The 24,113-nt window shown below is 33.6% G+C and overlaps 1 protein-coding gene across 1 annotated transcript in view; it reads right to left on the bottom strand.

Moving 5' to 3' along the window:
• The window catches only part of TNIP3 (TNFAIP3 interacting protein 3), a 52,298-nt gene that overhangs the window by 14,746 nt on the left and 13,439 nt on the right, over window positions 1–24,113 (bottom strand). Inside the window, exons 4-7 of the mRNA XM_087962603.1 lie at window positions 15,667–15,697; window positions 12,138–12,182; window positions 9,206–9,267; window positions 6,364–6,465 (exon numbers count right to left, since the gene is read on the bottom strand). Coding sequence (XP_087818729.1) covers window positions 6,364–6,465; window positions 9,206–9,267; window positions 12,138–12,182; window positions 15,667–15,697 — 240 coding nt within the window. The remainder of the gene's footprint in view (window positions 1–6,363; window positions 6,466–9,205; window positions 9,268–12,137; window positions 12,183–15,666; window positions 15,698–24,113) is intronic.

Raw genomic sequence — 24,113 nt, 5'->3', positions numbered from 1 at the left:
CTTTATGCTAAATTAGAAAAATGTTTCTTTTTTCAGTCGTCTATCGAATTCTTGGGACACATTATTTCTCCTGTGGGCATTGCTATGGACCCCAAAAAGGTTGAGGCGTTGTGTAGTTGGGAAGCTCCTCGTCGGGTTAAAGATGTGCAACGACTTTTAGGATTTGCCAACTATTATCGGACTTTCATTCCAGGTTTTGCGAAGATAATGGATCCCATAACCCAGCTTCTTTGTAAGAAGGTTCCATTTGTGTGGGGGCCTCCACAACAACAGGCTTTTGACACTTTGAAAAAGCATTTATAACTGAACCCATATTGAAGCATCCTGATCCGGATCGCCCATTTGTGGTCGAGACAGATGCTTCTAATGTCGCTATCGGAGCAGTGCTGTTACAAGCTTCGGAGGATGGCGCTCTTTTGTTTCCTTGCGCTTATTATTCTAGGAAGCTTACAGCTTCGGAACGCAACTATACCATTTGGGAAAAGAGTTGTTAGCTATTAAGGTTGCTTTTGAGACTTGGAGACATCATTTGGAGGGAGCTCGACACAAGGTGGAGGTTCGGACAGATCATAGGAACCTGGAACATTTGACCACGGCTAGGAAATTGAATCAAAGGCAGATTCGTTGGTCGTTATTTTTGCCAGATTTAATTTCTCGGTTACTTACGCTCCAAGTGGTCAGAACCGGAGGGCGGATGCATTATCTCGAAACCGGAGTATACTTGTGCCGAAGATCCTCTTCCTTTACGGACAGTGTTACCACCGGAATCTCTAGCCGTACTGCAGGAACCGGTAGATTTACGGGCCCAACTACGAGAGGCGCAACGTTTGGATGCGTGGACGCAGCAGAGACGGGAGGACATTGGCCCAACTTCTCCATGGTCTTTTGAAGACGATCTGCTTCGATATCGGGTTTATTATATGTGCCTACCAGACCGTTGAGGGCTCTCATCATGACACAATGTCATGATAACCCAGCCGCTGGTCATTTTGGATTACACAAGACCTTGCATTTGGTCACTCGGACTTTTTGGTGGCCTCGAGTTCGTCATGATGTGTCTTCTCACGTCGCTTCTTGCGTTCAATGTAGGCAAGCGAAAGCAGCATCCGGTGCACCTCCTGGACTTTTGCAACCCTTGCCGACTCCAAGTAGACCATGGGGAGCGATCTCTATGGACTTTCTGACACATTTACCGTCTTCATCGGGTTCACAACAGTGCTTGTGGTAGTGGATATGTTGACTAAAATGGCCCATTTCATTCCCTGTCGGAAATTACCATCGTCCCGCACTCACGGCTCAGTTATTTTTGCAACATATCTTCCGTCTACATGGACTGCCTGATAGAGTGGTTTCTGATCGTGGGGTCCAGTTTACGGCAGAATTTTGGAAACAGTTAATGGCGGCTTTGCAAGTGAAAGTATGTTTAGCGTCAGCGCACCATCCGGAAACTGATGGCGGGACGGAGAAGGTGATTGGGATTCTTACTCAATATTTGAGATGTTTTGTTAATTTGCGACAAAACGATTGGGTGAAATACCTCCCGTTAGCAGAATTCGCGTTTAACAACTCGCAGCATACCTCCACCCGTGTCACGCCATTTTTGCAAATATGGGTTATCATCCGCGTTTCTTCCCATTAACTATGATGGATTCCCGGTTCCTGAGACCCGAGAGTTTTTGGAAGAACTACACGCAGTTCGCCGTCTACTGATACAACAATTGAACAAGGCAAAAGAAGATTATAAGCGGTTTGCAGATCGGTCCGTCGAGATACACCTCCGTTAGTTGTGGGTGATAAAGTGTGGCTATCTACAAAACATCTGAAGGTCGATCGCCCTATTAGAAAACTTGATCATCGGTTTATTGGTCCGTTCCGATTGAGGCAGTTATTAATCCCGTGGCATACCGCCTCACTTTGCCACGATCCATGCGTATTCACCCGTCTTTCATCGATCTCTTTTGATTCCTGATTCTTCTGTTTGTCGATTACGTGATTCTGCTGAACCGGGTCCGTTATCATTGCCTTCTGAGGAGCCTGCTGTTGACGATACGGTGGTCGACGCCCTGATTCCCGTTGGCTCAAAGGTCGCCCAGTATTTGGTCAGGAGGAGGGTAGATGACTCGGAGGTTTGTTCCTGGACGGATGCGTCTACACTTCATGCTTCGGATCTGCTTCGAGACTTTCATGCACGCTTCCTTCGAAACCGCATCCGGATCGCCAGACCCGGGGAAGGGCCCTGCGGTGAGGGATAGTGTTGTGATTCCGGCATCTGCTACAGGTTTTTGAATGACAGCTCCAGCGAGGAGGACTTATATGAATCAGCAAGTTCTAACGATGAGGAGGAGATGAATGCATTTGATTTGCAAGATCGGCTTGAACCTTCAAACTCCTCCACCCTTCAATTAGGTGGTCAGCCGGGAACGGGTGATAATGAGGAACCAATGATATCTTCAGGTGAAGAAGATGATAATTTGGATGATTGCTGGGTAGATGTCAGGACAAGACGTCTCCTGACAAGGAGGAACCAACGAGGATACAGTAGGAGAGCAGACCAGCAATTAGACTAATTAGTTACTCTATAAAGGGAGAGATATGACTTTGCACTTTGTCCGGAACAAAGTGTCTATTTGCAAGGAGAACTGAAGAGCACAGTTTGGAGGATTTTGATCTGAAATATCTTGTTGGGATTTGGATTTAATTCGTTGGAACTTCTACTTATTGGAATTATTTTGTGAAGGATTTTGATCTGAAGAATCTTGTTGAGTCTTGGATTTAGTTCGTTGGAACTTTTACTTATTGGAGCTATCTGTGAAAATTCCTGTTTGCTGCCTTTCTTTACAAGGACTGTTGCTTTCAGCCTTATCTGTTTACTTTAAAAGGTGGGACATAACATTTTCCTGTTTGCTGCCTTTCTTTACAAGGACTGCTGCTTTCAGCCTTAACTGTTTATTTTAGAAGGTGGGACATAACATGTTGGCATTTTTATTTTCTTTTGCAATGGATTAACTTTGTTAAGTATCGTTATTTAGTGGCCGTCACATACATAGCTGAAAAGATTCAATCCTACCATATATTTAACGCGTTCAGAAGTTCCTAAAGTCTAAATTTCAGGGGGTGCAAGGTTCTAGTGAAATTTCTTTAGGGGTGCGGGGCAAAAAAAAGGTTGGGAACCACTGTTCTAGAAGAAAAAAATATATAAATACATTGATAAATACAATGATAATTGAATCTGTTCCCTTTTCCTAACAGATTATTATATACATTTTATGCCAAACATTTCAGAAGCAAACAACATAAAACTGATTCATAGCATATCCTTGAAACAGTAAAGAGTGATAAAACTCTATTTATTTCTTCTTGGGGTCTCTGTGGCCCATACATGCCATAAACAGTGCAATATAACTGAAGAAATATAGCTTGTGGGAAATCAATCTTGCTATTATTTTTATATAACTTGTATCATTCTTCAAAACAGTGACTACTAAAAAGCAAAATAAATGGGATCTATAAATAAATGTTAGTTGTGCAGTGTGTATACAGTGTGTAATGGTGTCTTTATCTTCCTCACCACCCACCCCAGTATTTATTTTGTATTTAGTAACCAATCACCCTTCTGTGTCCATTGAGTATATGTAGTCCGCTTAATTGTTTCAGAGGAAGGGATTTTCCTGGTATTTTTGAAATATTTTTTGTATTACTAAAAGTCTTAAGATTTCTCCAATGTGCCATCATTTTTATTTTGGACTATTTGAGCCTGATGGGAAAATAACTGATCATGTGAATGATTTGCAGCGATAGTTTATTTTACCTGATGAATTTATTTCGTATATGCATATGATCTCCCTTTCTGGAAATCAGGAGACTGAAAATTATTCTTACAGTCAGTTTTTAACTTTATCTGGAAGAGCCCAAAACAGCCCAAAACTCATCCTATCAAATATTCCTTCATACAAATCATTTCTTCAGACATTTGTTAAGAAAAAGAATCTAGCTTTCTCTCCAACGTGCTAGCTATCTGTGTTAAGGAGCAACATGTGAATGATGAATTAGGCCAGACTTAGTGCAGAACAGCAAGCAGTTTTGCAGTCTTTTTGCCTACCTCAAATTTTAAGGAGCTACTTAAGCCAAATTTGCAAAATGGTTACTATCTTGGGCATAGAGATAGAGAAATTCCCTAGAAGCCATCTGATGAGCTGTTCCCTACCTCTCTAGTACCTCAGGACTCTTTCTGGACAACTATATTTTGGGGGTAAGTTTGGATCATGCATTTACATTTTTTTCCAAAAAGGCCTAAAGCAGTGTTTCTCAGTCTGCCAATTTTAGGATTTGTGGACTTCAACTCCCAGAATTCTCCTTCCCTGGCATGTGTTGCAGTCCCCATATCTTAAAGTTGACAAGGTTGAGAAACACTGGCCTAAATTATCAATTTGGAACTCAAAGGATTTCTTATAAAGAAATATGATATTGGAAATTATTACAAGCAGTACACAAACAAAACAAATGGCAAATTTGACCATTACAAAAACAACCAGATGGAGTTAGACTAAAACCAAGTAGTTGTTTGGTAGGTCAAGAAGAAAAACTGCATGTAAGGCCATGGGTTCATAGTCTTTCCCTAAAATGCATAAAGAATGGTGTTAATTTATTTCTTCAATAAACATTACTTAGGATTAGTAGACTTAGAGCCAGTTTGTCAGCTCTGTTGAAATCCTATTAGGCCATCAAGAATGGATTGCATGTTTTGCTGTTGTACATAAAACTTATTTAAGTGTGCTTTTGGCAGAAGAGCAAGAAAAAAAAATTTCAATTGATTCAAAATCCACTTTACTGAAACTGGAACTAATTTCCACTGTGTTCCAGATGTCATGATAGTAAGTAATTGTGCTCTTTGAGAAGCTGAATGTCTGATGTAAAATAATATTATTTAATAATTTTTAGAACATGAAAAATAGGAAATTGTTTTTTGAGATTACACTATTAATTATTGCTATTACACTTCACTATCAAATATTTTCAATGATCTGTGAAATAAGACTTATCATCTCCTGAGTTTTTTAGCTGGATAACTAGATGCATTTGTTATGAGCTATTGGTTGCTGTCATAGGTCATGCTAGCTTTGTAGGTTGTCTGTGTGGTAAGTTTGGTTGAAATTTTGTGGGTGGTGCAATGGAGGACCATTAAATGACTCTGCCTGAAGGAGGTAGATCTTTGTTATGTAGAATAGACTGGCCCAGGCCTTAATGGCCCATTAACATAGGGGGAGGGGGAGGGAATTTCTGCCTCTCTGAGTTTCTACTTGTCCTCTAGGTGAAATATTCTGCCTTTTTAGTATATCCTAAAATATTTCATTTTTCTAGGAGAGGGGTGGGTTTTAACTTCCAATATTACTAAATTACTCAAATATCATTTTCCATGTTTGGCTGTTTATTAAAATTTCTAATGTAAGGTTAGAAATGAAAAACATGGCTTTGTGAGTCTCTCTTCAGTATGAGCTCATTTGAACACTACCCATGGCACCATTTGAAAGATATTCAGCAATAGCTACGTGGTCAGCTCATTTTTTGTTTGTTTGTTTGCTATTTTCTTGCAGTAGCAGAAATGCCATATTTTTTCCTCTAAGGTGCCTAAACATATAGTACATGGGATACTGTGGGAGGAAGACTGATGGTTGTGACAGAAAGTAGTGCAAAAGTTCCTAGTTGCTGTGATGTTTTCTTATTATTTCCCAGTCCTTGGTGTTTCAAAGAAGGTGAGCACTTAAGTATAGTAACCTAAGATTGGAATACAGGAAACTACAACAGGCTGATGAAATAAAAGTATACTTTTTCTTCCACTAATAAAAGCAAATTTAGAAGACAACATTATTGTTGTTAGTATTATTACATGTATATTTCTATTTTATGTAAGGGTTAAATGTCAAAGAAATGTCAGGTTTCTCTTGAAAACATTCGATAAACTGAGTGGGGCTGAGAGATTATGACTGGCCTAAAATCATTCCATGAGCTCCAAGGACAAAGAGCTGTATCTGAGTCTCTGTGATCCCAGTCCAAGACTTACCCATTGTCATTATTAATTATGAATATTCCCAATCAATGATTTTTATGCATATTTTACAGCAAAATAATCGCTGGCAATTTTCATTTAGTTTTAAAGATTATACTCTCATGCCTTTATGTGTTCTGCAATCCCATTTTCTCTTTTCTGCTTGATATTACACTGTTTTAGATTGTTAGGGGCAATAGGCTGACTCTGTAAACCGCTTAGAGACAGCTGTAAAGCACTTGAAGCAGTATAGAAGTCTAAGTGCTATTGCTATTTAAGTTAAAGAAAAATAACTATACATCATAGAAAATAGATCATACTTTGAAACAACAGTGCATCATTGTTATTTGTTTTATCTTTTTTTCATAATGCTGTTTCATTTTCCTGAAATGTTGATCCCATTGATTGTTCACTGACAAAAACTGAAGCGATTAAGCAATACTTAATACAATATTTTCACATTATTTTAAATAATGTTACACTATTTTACCATATAATATTTAAACTGCTATGATCTTGTGGGATTTACAATCCTCTACATTATTATATTAATTGCAAAGCAGTTTTTCAAACGTGTGTGTGTGTGTGTACACACACACACACACACACACACACATGTATAAAAGGTGTGGGCAATATTGAGATTTTATATTTAGTCTAGACTTTAGCTTTACATACCACCAGCTGAGTTTTAGAAAATATAGGGGAAACATATAGTTTTAAAACTACAGATATCTCAAACATTTAAAACTTTATGGATTCTATCTTTCTCCAACCTTTTCATTATGCAGTAGTCCTAAATGACTGCAATTTAGCCCAAAATTTCTGTTACTGAGACAATTGTTAAGTGACTTTTGACCTATTTCATGACCTTTCTTCCCACAGTTAAGTGAATTGTTGTAGTTGTTAAGTCAGTACAATGGTTATTAAGCAAATCTGTCTTCCCCATTAACATTGTTTGTCAAAAGGTCACAAAAGGTTATTACATGATCCCAGAACACTGGACTATCATAAATATGAGTCAGTTGCTAAGCATCTGAATTTTGATCACATAACTATGGGGATGCTGCAATGATGGTAAGTGTGAAAAACAATCATAAGTGTGATTGTAACTTTGAACAGTCACTAAATGAACTGTTGGAAGTCAAGGACTACTACCCATAGTTTCTTTAGTCTATCATTTCAACAAGCAAATATTTTTATATTTCAGAGTACAATTCATGACGATTTACATTGTTGTACAGATGTTTTAAGAATATTTTGTAATTCAGAAATGAATGAATATTAATGAATATAAGTGCCAGGCAATAAATAGATTGGGAGTGGCAGATAAGTCAATATTATACTGTAACAAAATTTACTGCACTAAATTCTCAACTCAAACTGCCTATGGGAATTTCCAAGATATGCAGATTTCTTTACATTTCTGAAAGTTATTTCACAATATAGCATTAGCTTCTCTCCAGGTGTCATGTTATAATTATTCTGTGTATTTTAATATGCAGAGCTAGTCTCACAGGAAAAAGACTTGGTTGCATGTTTAATACATATCAACCTACAGTAATTTACAGTTCCTGAATACTGTGCATATTGAAACACAACTATTATTTATTTTTCTATTTCTATCAGTGAAAACATATGCAAATGAAGCATATTCAAGGAAATGCATGCAAAATGTCTATATTGATGACTTTTTAAAAATTAATGTTGATCTGAAAATTAATACAATACACGTGTTTAAAAAAGGGATGGTTAAAAAATATGTCCGAATGTTTATTATACCACTAATGGAAAAATATCCAACAATAATTTCAAACAAGCAGCTTTAAATATTATGTGTATTGCTGCATATATAATGTGTTCCACACAATGTGGTATCACATTAGATGTTCACATTTAATTATTAGCCACATAATTGATAAAGTCCATGCATAGGACAAAGTTAAACATAACTATAACTTCCCACATGCAAAAAATGTAAAAGTTGTGCCATTGAAATTATATGGGAAAAAATAAGTTACATAACTGAGTTTATCCAATCATAAAACAAAATGCTGCGATTAACACATGGAAAATGAGGTGTATATTATATATGCATCTATATATAACATACTTAGTACCAATACCATACTTGCTAATCTGACAGATTGCAGATTTGTTTATTTATTTCTGAAATTTTAATCCTGACTTTATTATTTTATAAGTAACTCAAGGGGTGAACATACCAAATACTTCTTTGTCTTATTTTCCTACAACTCTGTCAGTTGGGCATAAAGAGAGTGATTGGACCAAAGTTATCCAGGTGGATTTTATGCCTAAAACAGAACTAGAACTCACAATCTCCTAGTTTTTAGACCAGCACCTTAACTGCTATACCAAATTGGCTCTCCTCTTCTATAACCTCCAGGGTTCCCAGTAAGAATTCTGGGAGTTGAAACTCAAAATACTGGGGAAAGCTTGATTGAGCAGTTTCCTAAAAGTTAGCTACTAAATATTGCAGGTGTTAAGAAGTTCTGCTATCTCATTCTTCTGTATGATCAATTCACCACTTGCTCCTTGCAACGGACCAACATTATCACTGGGTTTGGGGAATTTTTTCCTTTATTTCTCAAAAAAAATATTTTTGCTGTTTTTGTTATCTCTTACAAACCCCCACATAATCTGTGCTTTAGTCTGCACATGCTAAATTCCTAAAGTTTCTGGAGACCATTCTTCTTTGTCTACATGTTCCATTTCTTATTCATGTACCTATTTTCTCATCAGAATTTTAGAGAGTTCTGTATGTATCTACACAGGACTAATTAAATTGATTCCATTTTCCTTCTTGCAGAAATTATTTGATTGCCCCTTCAGCATCTCATTTGTGAAAAAATATAACCTAAAGTCAAATGAGATCAGGCAACTATTGTATAAACAATTTGGTGATTCTGAAAGAAATGCACAGCTAGGTCAGTGATATGCTTGGCTTGCTTTTCCGGCAAACCACAAGCAAGCCTGTATAGTTGGAATGAGTCATCAAGAAACCTGCCATGCTGTTTCATTTGTTCTTCGCATGTAGTTCTCCTTCCATGCAGACAAACCCATGAAATAGTATAGAAAACTGTGTTTTGGAGAATTTTAATGATTTAGGTTCAAAGTCCAACAAAAATTGCTCCAACTTACCTCCTTCTTCTGTTTTTCTAATGATATAATTTTTTGTTGCAATAGTGTATCTGTTAAGTTCTCTACAAAAACAAAATGATTCAGTTGAAAACAAATATATTTACATTGACCTAAAGTAAAATAAAAATAGATAACAGTCTAGATTTGCAGCTAAATAATGTAAACAATGTATCAGTCTGAATATTAGATAGTATTCCAATGTAAATTAGGTTTATCTTAAAGTTTCTTCCCTTGCTCTTTCTATTTCTGTCAAATGTGACAATGAAAATGTTTAATAACTTTTGATAGGGATAACATTGTTTACCCTAACTGGTTTGGGTAAAAATAATAAATATGGTATCATGGTTTGTTAGTTAAAGTGTGTGTAACTTTAACTGCAAGAATGTAATTAAGGGTGTGGTTGTAAAAGCACTATATAAGAAGCGAGGCAATTGCAGCTCGCTCTCTCTGGCTTACTGATCCCTAATTACTGGATGGATTGATGACTGCGTTCTTGCTGGAATGGGGAGAGAAAAAGGAGTGTTGATTTTTCTCAACGGAGAGAAGATAAAGATTGGACTGATTTATTGTAAGTGAACTGACATTGGCTATTCAACACGGACTTTGCAAATAGAGTATCCCCGACAAGACTTGACTGAAATTGATATATGACCTATGGACCATTTATTTTGACTATGCTATAATTCTTAAATGGAATAAACTATATTTTTGATAGCACAAGCGTATCTGTATTTTTACTGTGTGTTAACTAGAAAACGTATCTCACACATTTACCTGTCTTCCTATCTGACTTCGCTGCACGTTCTGTTTAGTTTGTTTTCCTTAACACCCGTTGGGAATCCAGGCTTAACAACTTTGTTATGGTAGAATATGTTATATTCTGTGTTAGAATATTTTAATTTTATTTTTTCTATCATTATAGAAAATTGGAAGCTATTATTAGGTTAATATATTGAATGTTAATATGATTGGGTACTTGGAAACTGAATTGTTGAATTGGATTTACTTTCAACTAGCAACATATTTTGATTTAAAACAATGCACACATACACACACACACACACACACATTTACAATTCTACAAAGAATTAAGGGGAAAGAACTATACATCTTTTCTGATGAAAGTATCCAATATATTTTTTTAAAATCCTAAAGCCATTTTTACAATTTACTAAAATAATATTTTACAACATGATTCACATCTATTTACCTGCTATTTATTTATCTTTATATGCTATGTGACTGTTTCTCCAGAAATGTAATTTTAATTATTTATTAAAAGGCATTTTAAGCCTAGTAGTTTATTTATGACTTACTATGTTTTGAATGCTGTTATTTTCTATTAATTGAATTAATCATAGTTAACATACGCCTTTAGTTCACTTTAGTATCATGTACTTTCTCATTTCATTAATATTTTAGCCATTATGTAGGAGAAGTGGCAGAACTGAAGGTGGAGTCAAAAGAGGAATCAGCCTAGAATGTTAACATAACCACAAATGGACTAAATCTAATTCCTCTTGAATTCCATTAACCCTGATCTAGCCCAAATAGTGCTAACCTTTGAGTAGATTCCTGTAGGTAAGAGCAATAAATCAGATAAATCAGTTTAAGTGGACCTTCACATGTAGGTCTTTCACATCTGACATAAAGGCTGTTTAGTAAGTCATGTTAAATTCTAGCTAGAGGAAATTAAAATGGTTTTTTTAAAGGTTCAGTCAAGGTGTTAGTACGTAATATGAGTTATTGGAAACTCCAACACTCAAGCATTAACTGGACAACTTCTCTTATGTGTAATCTGATGTATGTTGATATTAAAGGATTCTTGTCCTTCTTATAGAATGGAAACTTGAAGATTTCATTTTGATATCTACTTGGGAACACAAGGCTATTAGCACTGGAAGCACTTACTCTTGAAAAGATATGCATAAGGTTATACTATTAGTAAGATTAGCCTCACTTTATGTATCCTATGTAGTATTGTACATAAGACATGATCCAATATATCAAACTGGTGTGCGGATGGTAGCGCATTACAAAATAGTGATCACAATAGGGGATGTTATGTAATACTTTTTCATTGTTACTTTCCTCGGTGAAAAATTCTCAGATAAATTGTCCCTTGGGCACATTTCAATTTAGCACTATATTATTGTTTAGTTTTATAATAATGAGTTATTGTGACCTATACAAACTTTATACTTCTCCTTTGTTCTACTCCCAAAGCATGGCTGTGAAATATCAAAAAATATGTTTCTGTTTTAAATCATGTGCAGCTTTAAAAATTGTCTGAAACCTAACAAAGAAGCAAATTAGATTAATAAAGTATTTTAAAAATATTACACACTATTTTTCTGGAAGCTTCACACTGTTTTTTACTACTATGCTAGGTCCGTACAAGAATCATGCGATTCTGTTATCCTCACCAAAATATGTTAGCATTTGCAATGTGTAAGATTCATTTAAATATTTCACTTGTTCTATATCATATTCCAGCCACAGCCATAGAATGAATATGGAACACTTCCGTGATGATGAATTTTACAAGAAATCAGATTCTCAGATACAGGACATTTTGCTCCATTGCATTTCATTGAATAGAAGATATTAGAGTTCAAGTACATTGCAGATATATTTATCATGTATGAATCATACTAAAAATGATGAATGTTTTTCATCTTCTCTGAATGGCTTGGTCATACTTGCTCTATGAGAATGGGCAATCTAGGTTCTCACTACTATACACTCTGGCCCACTCTTTGCTTCCTGCCCATGTCTTATGGGGCATTAGATTTTAAAGTAGTGCATGCAAATTATTTTACCATCAACTAGCATCAGAAATTATATATAGCAAGAAGAGGCGTACCTGCAGCAAGCATAAATGAACGTTCCCAAAAATATTTTAAAAACAGGAATATGTTTAGGAGCATACCTGAGGGGCAAAACAAGATTGGCAAGGTGTAGATGTCAATCTCACCTAGGTAATATTTTTGGAACAATTTGCACATGAATAACCTCATAATTGGACTAGCTCTCATTCCTATGAGAATGAATCTGCACAATAAACCATTCAGTTACAAAATTGTCACTTTCAACAGGTTTAAAATTCTTATTATAAAATACATATTAAAATAGATGGGAAATACTGATTCATTAGAAAATCCAAAAAGCAATAGCAGTGTATTTAATAGCTGTGCATTAAAAAGTTATTATTTAATAATACATTTGTGAATTCAATTTAATCCATATTTTATTTGCTTTTAGGCAAATGCATTGTTGCATTTGTTGTTGTTATATTGTTGTTATTGATCTTCCACTTCTTATTATTTAAAATAAGATTTTATGAATCCACAAAGCACACATTTCTTGGATTTAAGCCAATATAAATGTAATGAATAAGTTCATCCACAATTTGAATTACTTGTGAAATACATTAAAGTGGATTTTTTTAAAAAATTGAGTAATATCATACTGATACTACACCAGAACAAAGCAGAATCACTAATGGCATTTTTTCAAGGCATACTTTTATAAATTTTAAATAAGGAAAATGGACTTTGGAAATTTTCTCACCTAAATGAATAATATTTTTTTATTTCTAAAAGGCAATAAACATTTGAAACAATTTACTTGCTGCCTGGTTAAAAAAAACCCAAGGTTTTAATCCATATGCTTTTGATTACTGTCTGTGTAAAACAACAGAATATAATAAGCCATCAATACCTGGGACTTATTTGTGATATGATATACTGCAGGAATTATTAACTCAAACTTGCTTTGTACCCAAAAGCAAGACAAGTTATGGTTATTAACTGTAAATTACTTCCCTTAGCGATACCTATAGCTGCCCTACAGAAATGGAGGAAGAGGTTTACTTCAAAGCAGACAAACTGTAAAGAAGAAAAGCAGGCACCAGCTGATTACTTAAAAGACAGCCAATGACAAGCATTGATACAAGTAGGTAATTACAAACTTGGAAGTTTGTTATTTACAGGAAACCAAATATAAATACTGAAATAATTTAATAAAAATACAAAAAAGGAATCCAAGGAAAAACACTACAGGGTCAATTTCTACTAAAGACCATGTCAAAAGTGGATACAGATAAAACTTGGCCATGGTTTACAATTAGAACTGAAGCTCTGATTTTATACTGTTGCGTATATAATAATAATGTATCAACAGTAATAGCAGCAATAATAATAATGTATTAAATATTCATATATTAGTATATATTTATAAATATATTTATAAAGTAACATAAAATGTTTGTATTGCCATAGACACAGCTTTACACTGGGAACATACTTCTGAAATGCTTTTTGAGGTTTTCTTAGATTCCAAAATGACTAGTTTCTGCCCTGAACAATTTTGGTTCTTGCTTTTTCAAAGGCCTTGAAACGCAATGAAACTTGGATTTGAATCTTTCATAAAAGGGGCTTTCCAGAATATATCAAGCATACAGCCTATGATTAATGAATAAGGATAACTTTTAATAATGCAAACTGAAATTTCCCTGTTGCCCTTCAGTTGTCTTTAGCTGGGGTGGGACTGCACAGGCAAGAAAAAAAAGAAATATTTTATCTCCTCACCATATCCATGATAAACATTTCCAATCAGAATGCTAGTTTCCCACAGGAACCAGAAAGTTTTCTGATCACTGTTAACACATACTGGATATTTGCCTTTGACAAGGAAATGGGTGAATCATATTTTATATAGCAGAAGAATGACTGTAAAACAAGAGGAAACCAAATATCCATGTTGAGAAATTTTTATACCACAAAATACAGTATGTCCTTTATAACCCGGGAATGAACCTCAATGAAAGTTAACTAACTTTTGCAAATAAACACATTTTCTTTATTGTGAAAATTGGTGGGTTCAAAAGGAAAAGAATTCTGGAACAAACTTAAAATTTTTACTTGAGTAGAATGAAATTTTGATATTATTTCTAATCATATCAATAATAACTTTAAAGTAGCTATATAGCTATTATGAGCTTTTCCTTCTGTGGGAAGTACCTTTGCTAAACTAAGAGCTGCTGTAAAGTTATATCCCTTGGGGATACAGATTTGGATTGATCCACTGTTAAGCAGAGGAATACTGTACATCTTATATTATCTAATCTGTTTTTGTTTAAATAATTTTGTAAACATTACCAAGTCATTTGATAGTTTGCCATGCAAAGTTACACCATAGTTTATGAACTATTGCAGATTTGTGTATCAAATGAATTTTCCTTTGATGACAAACTTTTCTAAATAGAATTGCAGATATTTGGTTGACAATGTTAGTCAATAATAATACTTTTATACAGAAACCCAGATTTAACATGATAATTTCCCTCAAATAGCAACTAAAGCTTGAAAAAGATTCTAAATATTCTAGAACATCTCTCTCCAGTTTTTCTGAACCACTTTCAGTGCAATTTTAGGCTTTGGCTGCTACTCATTCATGAAATTCTTAATTTTAAAAAAGGAAAATCCCATTCATTCATATAGATACATTGTGTATTGTTTTCAATAAGGTTTTTTTCCCCAGAGTTTTAGATTAATTTTTGAATTTATAAGTAACAGATTAGAAAATTTTACCTTTTCCCCATTATTTTCCTTGGTAGCTTTCTTACTACATGTCTGAAAACATTTCTATTAATAACTTAGTAGGTATATTGGACAGATAATTAAAATGCAGAATATAGTTGAATAAGAATCTAGATATTTGACTTCTGTGTAAGTATAAGAATGGAAATATATCACTTTCTGTGGGTGTGGTATATTGTCAGTTATATATAGTTATTGTCATTTAAAATTTTACACATTTGTGAAAGTGGGTGGATTTAGAGAAACCATAATTCATTCTTTCAATTTATGAAGAAAATGATTATAATTTTTATAGTAATCTTGAAACTATATATTTTATTTAAGAACTCTCTGTGAAATATGCATAAATTTTCTCTCTCTTTTTTACATGAAAATAGCAAGACAACTATGTTAAATATCACATTGTTATGTGTTCTGTAATCAGTATCTTTCTAAGAAGATGCTAAAGAAATAATATAAAATATTCCAGTGTTACAAGTTGAAAGCAATAATAACAAAAAAGAATACTTTTACTACCCAAATATAACCCTAATATAAAAGCCAAATTTATCAAATTTCACAGGAAAATTGGTCATATATGTTTTTTAAAAATTAATGCCTCTAATATGTATAACTGTGAGCTATTTCAGATAGGCTAAAACAGTAATTAGACAATGTGAGGATTGTAAGAATGTTTCTTTATTGCTATAGTGTACATTGACAAAATCTTAACAGAATCTTGAAATCATGCAGAATTTTCTTCTGTATTCTCAGATACCAAACAGATTGAAGCCAGGATTATCTTGAGTTTCTTTCTCGTGTTTTCTCCTTTCCCAGCAGCTTTTGAGTTACTGTTTGCTTTCTCTTAACAGTTCTTGCATTCCTTTATGAAATTTATCTCTTTGCAGCTCTACAACAATATCAGGGAAAGGGAGATTTGAAAAAAATAAAAAAGAGACAAAAGAAAATGAGTTGTAACTTGTTATGTTTCTACAAGCAGTCTTTCTTTTTCTTTCTTTCTTTCTTTCTTTCTTTCTTTCTTTCTTTTTCTTTCTTTCTTATTTCAATAACTGTGGGCAATTTACAATTAAAAAGTTAAAAGCAAAATATATCAGAAAAATTATTAGGTTATACCTAGAAGCTGCAACTTCCTCATTTATGTGATTAGTAAACAATGAGTTAGAAATCCAGGATATATCTCTTCTCACATTTTAAGAGCTAAAGAGTAATTAGTATGTTTTTTTTTTTCAAAGAATGTTCATATCTCTACCATCAAAAACCATTACACAGTTACATAAGGAGAGGTAAAAATTACATGTAGTATAAGATGTTTCCAGAGAATTTAACAGAATTTCTTTTACTGAAACCAGATTTGTAGGAGAAATGTATGTTCTTAATCTCCAAAAATTAGAGTATTTCACTATGCATTTCAAAAGGTATTTTAAAAAATATTTTATTAAGCTTTTTTGTTGTTATTATTGTCATCTGGGACATAAATTGAAGCATTCATTATTTTTCCAAATTCAGTCTTAAAATATAGTTTATAGTTTCCAGATTACACAGTAAATTTTTCATATGTATAGCTACTGCATTTTTTTCTCACCTGGTGAAGCCACATTTTTTACTGAGATATTTGCATTTTAAGAGGTTTTTTACTTAATGAACATCTCTTGCAAATATTTAATATATGCTTTTTCATTGTTTAGCTTGAAATAAGTTTTTTTATTTGAAATAAGATATACAGCTTCTTAATTTTACTTTAGATATATTAATTTGGTAAAGGTTCTCAAATATTTATTATTCCTTAGCAAAGCCATAACCAAATAATAGAAAATGTTTTCCTTCAGATTACAATGTAAGCATAAAGAAGGATTTATGACAAGTATAGGTATGTTTCTTATAGTATTATATACCAGTAGAACTCCTTTAAAAAAAGTAAGCACCATTTTGGTCTATTATGGCAACCTGAAGTTTTCAATTATATTGCATACAACTTCAAACAGAGTCAAAGACATAAAGATTTTGAAAATACTCAGCCTAAAAACACAAAAGGAATATGCAATATATTCTTAATGCAGTTCTCCTTTCATCTAATATTTATTAAACATAAATTACAGTAAGCTATCTGCTTACAGCTAAGAAGACATAATTGTACAACAAACATTTTCCAATTACATTATATATCACAAAACTATCATATTTGAATAAAATAAGACTAAAGGATAACAAAAATACTAGAATGGAATAAATGGAATAAATAATATCCACTAAAAAAGTTTAAGAAAAACATGCCTTCTTTCCAGATTTTAGTAAAATTTATGTATTTTATAAGACAGGAACAAATTTCTTACAGAATTTTTGGTCACAGAATGAGAAAATGTTTATTATATGAGTCAATTTGATCAAAGTCTACAATGTTCTTTTCCTGGGTACATTTTGTTGTTTAATTTGCTGAAGTTAATTACTGATTTGCATTGTAATTTTTGATTTCTTGGAAACAAGAGTCTTTGAAAGACAAGAATTTGGAAACAAGAATTGCTAACACAATTTAATATAGTTTGGAAAAATCCCTGCAAAGCACAATGCAAGCTAGAAACCTCTATCAGTTTTCAAATCACAAGAAGCCTTCAAACATATCTGACAAAACGTGCATCTTGGTACTAAGAACCAAGTTGAAAAGTTCAAGAATCCATGATACAATGTATATTTCCTTTCAAGATTTATTTCTAAAATAAAGACACTGATTTCCAAAACAAAAACAATAACCTTGTATGGTTTAGAAGAAGAGGGACCAATTTTTCCTTCCTTCTTTCATCTATGCAAACTAAGACTCTTCTTTTCTAATCATTTCTTCGTTGCATCTTTTACTCCCTTTTCCAGGAATACTAAGTATATTTTCTCTGTCTGTCCCCAATAAATTGTATCTCAATCCTTGGTTGTATAAACAGATACATAGAATCAAAATCATGTGAAATATTATTACTGCTTTATAAAGCCTTAGTAACATCACATCTGGAATACTGCATCTAGTTTTGGTCACCACATTACAAGAAAGATGTTGAGATTTTAATGGTAATACTGATTTGCAAACTAGGGCATTCAAAACCTTTGCTAGACCAATACTTGAATTCAGCTCTGCTGTCTGGAATCCGCACTGTATATCAGACATAAATGCAATTGAGCGAGTCCAGAAGTATTTTACCAGAAGAGTACTACATTCCTCTGTTCGCAACAGAATACCCTACAGCACCAGACTTGAGATTCTAGGCTTAGATAACCTTGAAATACACCGTCTAAGATTAGACTTAAGCATAGTACATAAAATCATATGTTGCAACATCTTACCAGTTAATGAACATTTCAGCTTTAACAACAACAACACAAGAGCATAGAACAGATATAAACTAAATGTAAACCACTCCAAGCTTGTTTGCAGGAAGTACGATTTCTGGTCAATGCCTGGAACTCACTACCTGATTCTGTTGTTACCTGCTCAAACCCCACTCCTTTACCTTCAAACTAACCTCTATTGACTTCATCCCATTCCTAAGATGGCTGTAAGGGGCGTGCATAAGCACACAATTGTCCCTGTTCTATTGTCCCCAAATATTAGTTCCTATTTCTTGTATTTAAACTTATGTTAATGTGATGACCCGGAGTGTATCAAAAATATAACAAAAACCAAAACGTAAATAAAGGTCCTTTAATGCCTTCAACTTGGCTTCACTGTTTAATTGTTCACAGTTGGAGATTAAACTATTTTCAAAATAACACTCCAAACGAAAGAATCATAGTTCAAATTCAAAGAGCAGATAACAAAGCAAAAAACAAAAACAAACCGCACTGAATAAAGTTCCACGAGAGACCAGGATAGATAATTGCCAACTTCAGGAAGATAACCAGGTACAGTCAGTTGGAAAAACGCCAACCAAGATAAACCTCATCTAGGAATAAAACACTAATTTGTCTCCAGCCTTTGTTAGCAGGCAGGTCCAAACTCTTATGCAGATCTCACACCTGCAACCCATGAAGAGGATCATGGCCCTCTCCTTCCAAGTAGACCACATTTTCCCCTGATCCTCTCCTCCTTGTGTGCCCTAGGATGGATAAGGGATGGGCCTGGGTCCTCCTCTGACTGCTCAGCTGGCCTCTGCCCTTCCCCAGCCTCCTTCACCACTTCTGGAGCCACACTTCCACTCCCTGTTGGCTGTTCCTCCTCTCCCTCAGAGTCAGTCTCCACCAGGGGCATGACAGTTTGTTCTTGTTTCTGTTACATTGTAAGCTCTTGACAAATTAAATAAATAAATTTTGAAAAAGAAGATTAAAGGATAGAGACTAAAACATATGAAAAACAGCTGCACTGGGTATGGCTAGTCTAGCGAAAAGAAAGACCAGGAGTGACATGATAGCAGCATTCCAGTATTTGAGGGGCTGTCACAAAAGAGGGGTCAACTTATTTTCAAAGTATCAGAAGGCAAGACAAGAAACAATGGATGGAAACTAATGAAAGAAAGAAGCAATCTGGAATTAAGGAGAAATCTCCTAATAGTGAGGACAATTAACCAGTGGAACAGCTTGCTTTCAGAAGTTGTGGGTGCTTCATCACTGGAGATTGTTAAGAAGAGGTTGGACAGCCACTTGTCTGAAATGCTGAAACCCTTCTTGACAGTTGGACAAGAAGACCTCCAATATCTTTTCCAGTTCTACTCTGATTGAAGTAGAAATTGCAGATTTACATTTGCTTCTAGCATATACTGTATCCTGAACTTAAAATATGCTGAATATTTATGTAAAGAAAGCTGGAAAATTTATTACTGTGTCTATTTATGTTTCTAAATTCTTTCTGCTACATGTGGTCATAGAAATTAGCGGGATCAATAATAGAAAATATATGTTTCTCATGGTACAACTGAATTGAAATACTAACACAGACACAACATCAAATAAAGAACAGCCTAATCAAGACACTGCTAAGGAGAAAAAGCACCCCCCATCAACACTGATAGGCCAAGCTAACTTTAAATAAACAGAGAGCAAGCCCCACTCCCTTCTAGTTTCTCACACTAAAGTTGGGTAACAAAATGTCTGCAAGAAAACACCAAGCTCAGAGAGCACCAAAGATTCAACATTAAGGAAACCATTTCACTGGATTGTTCTTTAAGATATTATTGCAAAACTAGCATTATTTTAGACAGGATCCCTCAAATATTCTAGGCCTATGGAGATATTAAGAAGTGAAAACTTATGGAAACTCTCACAAAATGGTTGCCACGAATGTAGTCAATCCATCTAGCAGAAGGTAAATCTTGTTTTCCTTTCTTCAGCTTCTGCAAGCATTGTCTACCATATTAGCTTACCTCTATTTTTTCTAAGGGGCAAACTTCCAAAAAGAACATTGCAACATCCATTATTGTTTTTTAAGTGTACCTGTATAGAACCCAGACACTTTACCAAAAAATAAACATGGCATGAGGTTGTATGTTTGCTTTGCAGCATGCTAATTTGCAATTAAATTTTAGATTAAAATTATTTTATTAATTAAAATTTATTTTTAATTATTGAAAATAACTTTTTTTCTAAAAAATAATATATGGGTAGGATGCCAAAGAGTGCCATCTAGATAAGTGCTACATTGCAGGTCCAGATTTAGAGCAATGAGAATGAATAGAGTTGAGTAATCTTTGCCACAAAATAGATTGTGAGAAATATTCAGGGCCTTTGTGTATTTTGTCCCACAAAATATGTGATAAACATTTAATACATTAGGTTTATACTGCTGTGAACGTAGGTATGTCGCTTATGATGTGTGATAGGTAAAAAATACTTTGAAAACTCTGCCAGGCAATAGTTAAAATGAAACTGGTTCTAAACTTCCTTACGAAAATTCCATTCTGCAAGAATTCATTGCCATGGCACAGGCTGAACTATTTTTAAGGATGTTCAGATTTATCAAGCTTAATCTACTGATTCTTTGGGTCTGTTTGAGCAGGATTACAAGAAGCTTTTGGTGGGCTATTACTCCCATAGTCATTAGCAGTGACAAATTGGGGAAATAATTCTTAAATGATATGTCAGGAATCAAACCTAATAATTAGATGCATAGGTCACACTTGTTAAAGTGTACAACAGAAATTTCATTCAAAGACAGAGAGAGGAAGGGAGGGAGGGAAGGAAGGAGAGAGAGGGGGTGGGAAGAGAGAGAGACTTACAAATGAATAATGTATTAGCACCTGTAAAATAAGGGAGCTCATTTCTAAAAGGTCACTTGTTTATACCATCTCATTGAGTCTGATACACCCAAATTATTGTTAAACAAAGAAACACATGATAGACACACGTCCTGTCTTTCTTCTAAAAGAAAGGTTAAAAAAGAAGAAAATAGAAACAAGAAAGAAAGAATGGGAAACAAAACTGGATGGAAATAAAATGGAGACAAGAAAAGCAAATTGAAGCCTGGTTAGGCATTAGAAAATAAATTCACTGGAAAGAAACAACTTTCAAGTAACAGCTACTCCTCTGACTAATTCATAATGGCATCTACATTTTCCAGCTGCAGGATATGTGATCATTTGCAGTGTCTTTTTATTCCTTTGTTCTCAAAACCTTCTTTTATTAGCAGTGTATATGAAACCACATGAATTATCAGGGAGAAAAACTGTGTCTTCCTAGGGGGTAAACACTGTATTTGAAGAACAGATTCTTCCCTTAAAATTAAGTAAGAATAATTAACATTACAATGTCTTAGGAAAGGCCCACAATATTGCAACATAAGGCAATGAAAAATTATTACAGATGTGATAATTGATGCATAAAGCAGATGTTTGCAATCCTATTAATTTCTCAATCATATGCTACTTTTTAAGCTCAGATTTATTTTCTCCACAAAGATTTTGTGTTTTGTATGAAAAGGGAAGGAAATTTGTGTACGCTTAATTTTGAAAACAGACTTTGAATAGTAGGATGACAGTTTATGGGATGTCATTTGAGTTCTTACAGTGTAGAAACTGTAAACACTAGCAAAAGATATGTAGAAATATTATGCTGCCAAATGACTATGGGGTTTAAAAAGAAAATGACTATGCGGTTTAAAAAGAAGCACAAGAAAACTAAAAGAAATATGTCACATTTTATTCACAAAATAAAATGTAGCAAATAGCATTCTTTTCACTTCTTAAAGAAACTGAAGTTAATTAGTTACTTTTTTAGTATAATTTTATTAAAGATTTTACATGAAAAAAGATAAATATAAGAAATATAGAGTAAAGACTAAGAAAAAAGAAAAGAAAAAGTATAACAATACAAATAGAAAAGAAAAAGGTAATTAATAAAGTAACTTCCATTTTTTTTGTTTTCATTACAAGCCAACTTATTATCTCTCATCTCTTTCTAGTTACATCACATAGTTTTCCTCTATTCCATATTCAACCTTTTTAATCAGAAAATCCAAACATCATTTGATTTCTTTTTCCATTTTAACAAAAAATCATAAAAGGCTTCCAGTCTTTTACAAAAGTTTTCCAGTCTTTTACAAAAGTACGATTGTTTTAACCTCTGATCAAACCGATAAATGTTGCCATTTCTGCAAATCCTGACATCTTCACAACCCAATTTTCCATTGTGGCTTTTGATAAAAATTTTAGGCTTTTCATACTTCCAACATAGATCAGAACTACTTTTATATATCCTATGTACTTTTTTTCTGGACTCATACACCAACAGTACATCATTTTATAAAAGTATTGTCTTAAATTATGGCACAATGTAAATTTCAGTCCTTTTAACCACATTCTTTCCTACTAATCCATCTGTATCTTATAACCAAAATTCTTAGTCCATTTTATCATGTGCTCTTTAACTTGTTCTTCCATTTCAAACTTCAACAAAGATAACACATTTTAGCAATCATTTGTTCATCATTTGTACACTGTTCAATTTCAAATTCCGTCTTATGTTTGATTTCAATTATTTTTCTATGTACCTTAAACCTTTCTTTTAATTGTGTATAAGAACTGAAAATATTGAAAATATTGAAAACAAAAAATGTCTCTGCACTCAATTGTTCTCTTGATTTCATTTTAAATTCTCATGTTCTTGTACTAACAAATCCTGATATGTTAACAATTTGACTTTGCCTGCTATTTTTCTTCTATAAAATGTGTCCTGTGTTGAAACCAATAAAAGTATTTTCAAGCACAGTCAGAGTTTATATCTATTCCATATTCTTAATGTGACACTTCTAACATAGTAGCTTTGAAAATCACATTAAATTTAGCTTTATTGTACCATTAAAAATATTCCACCTTCAGGTTATTATAGTGGTTATAGTCTTCTTATTCTAATATTTTCTTATTTCTCAAGAGTATCTACTCTTTCATCCAAACCAAACAGCAGGCTGAAAAATGCAATCTAATGTCAAAAAGGTGCATTTCTTGAAAAGTATATAGCACTCTGAAATTTAGAAGGCTGGTGACAAAATTTATAAATTATTTTTCTTTTCATTAAAACATAGTTACTTTCTTTCTGTATTGTACACTTTCATTTATACAATACTGTGTATTAAAATACTCATTTTGTCATAATCATTTTTCACCTATATCTATTTCATATTGAAGACTCGCGCAGCAACATTAGCTTTTAATGGGTATTATCAACAATATTCCAATATTGTTTGAGGACAAATAAGATTATATATATTGCTATGCTTTGTTTCATTTAGTCATCTTATACAAATTCTGAAAGATATGCATCTTGAAGTCTTAAGTATCTAAAGGAATTTGGATTCCAAATTTTATCTGATCTTTTCTGCCTCCTAAATGTGTGCTATCCACTCATCATGAATCAGCAATAGTTCTGTTTCAGGTCACTGTTATTCATTTGAGTCCATTCAAAGTAATGAATAATGAAATAATGAAATTTCATTAATTTACACTGCCTTCCCAGAACAGAACTCAAAACTATTTTAATAATACTGCAGTTGAGACTGAATTTAGACTGTTATTTATATAGGCTAGAGATGAAATGATCAACAATTTGTGCACAATTTGTAAAAAAAATATTTCCAGGGAACATGGGTGCCATGACTAGGTAGAAATGAGTCTAAGTGTTACCAGTTAGGTTTGCGCTCTGAAAGAGATTGCTGTAAGAAAATAGAGAAGTGCCTTTGGACTGGTTTAAAGAATTCTATACAGGAATTGTATGTGTTTTTCAATCTTATAATTTTATATTCATTATAAACAACTTTGTATCCATACACTTCTATTTTCTATCAATATTTCAAGGTCTACATGAACCATCCCTGAGAATAATCAGGAGGTTATCAAAAATAT

Source organism: Notechis scutatus, chromosome 4 (genome assembly GCF_049901735.1).
Source record: "Notechis scutatus isolate UNSWTSFEM ecotype Mainland chromosome 4, rNotScu1.2, whole genome shotgun sequence".
Taxonomy (NCBI): Eukaryota; Metazoa; Chordata; class Lepidosauria; order Squamata; family Elapidae; genus Notechis; species Notechis scutatus.
The sequence above is the reverse complement of the archived record's forward strand: the minus strand, read 5'-3'. Positions and strand labels throughout refer to the sequence as shown.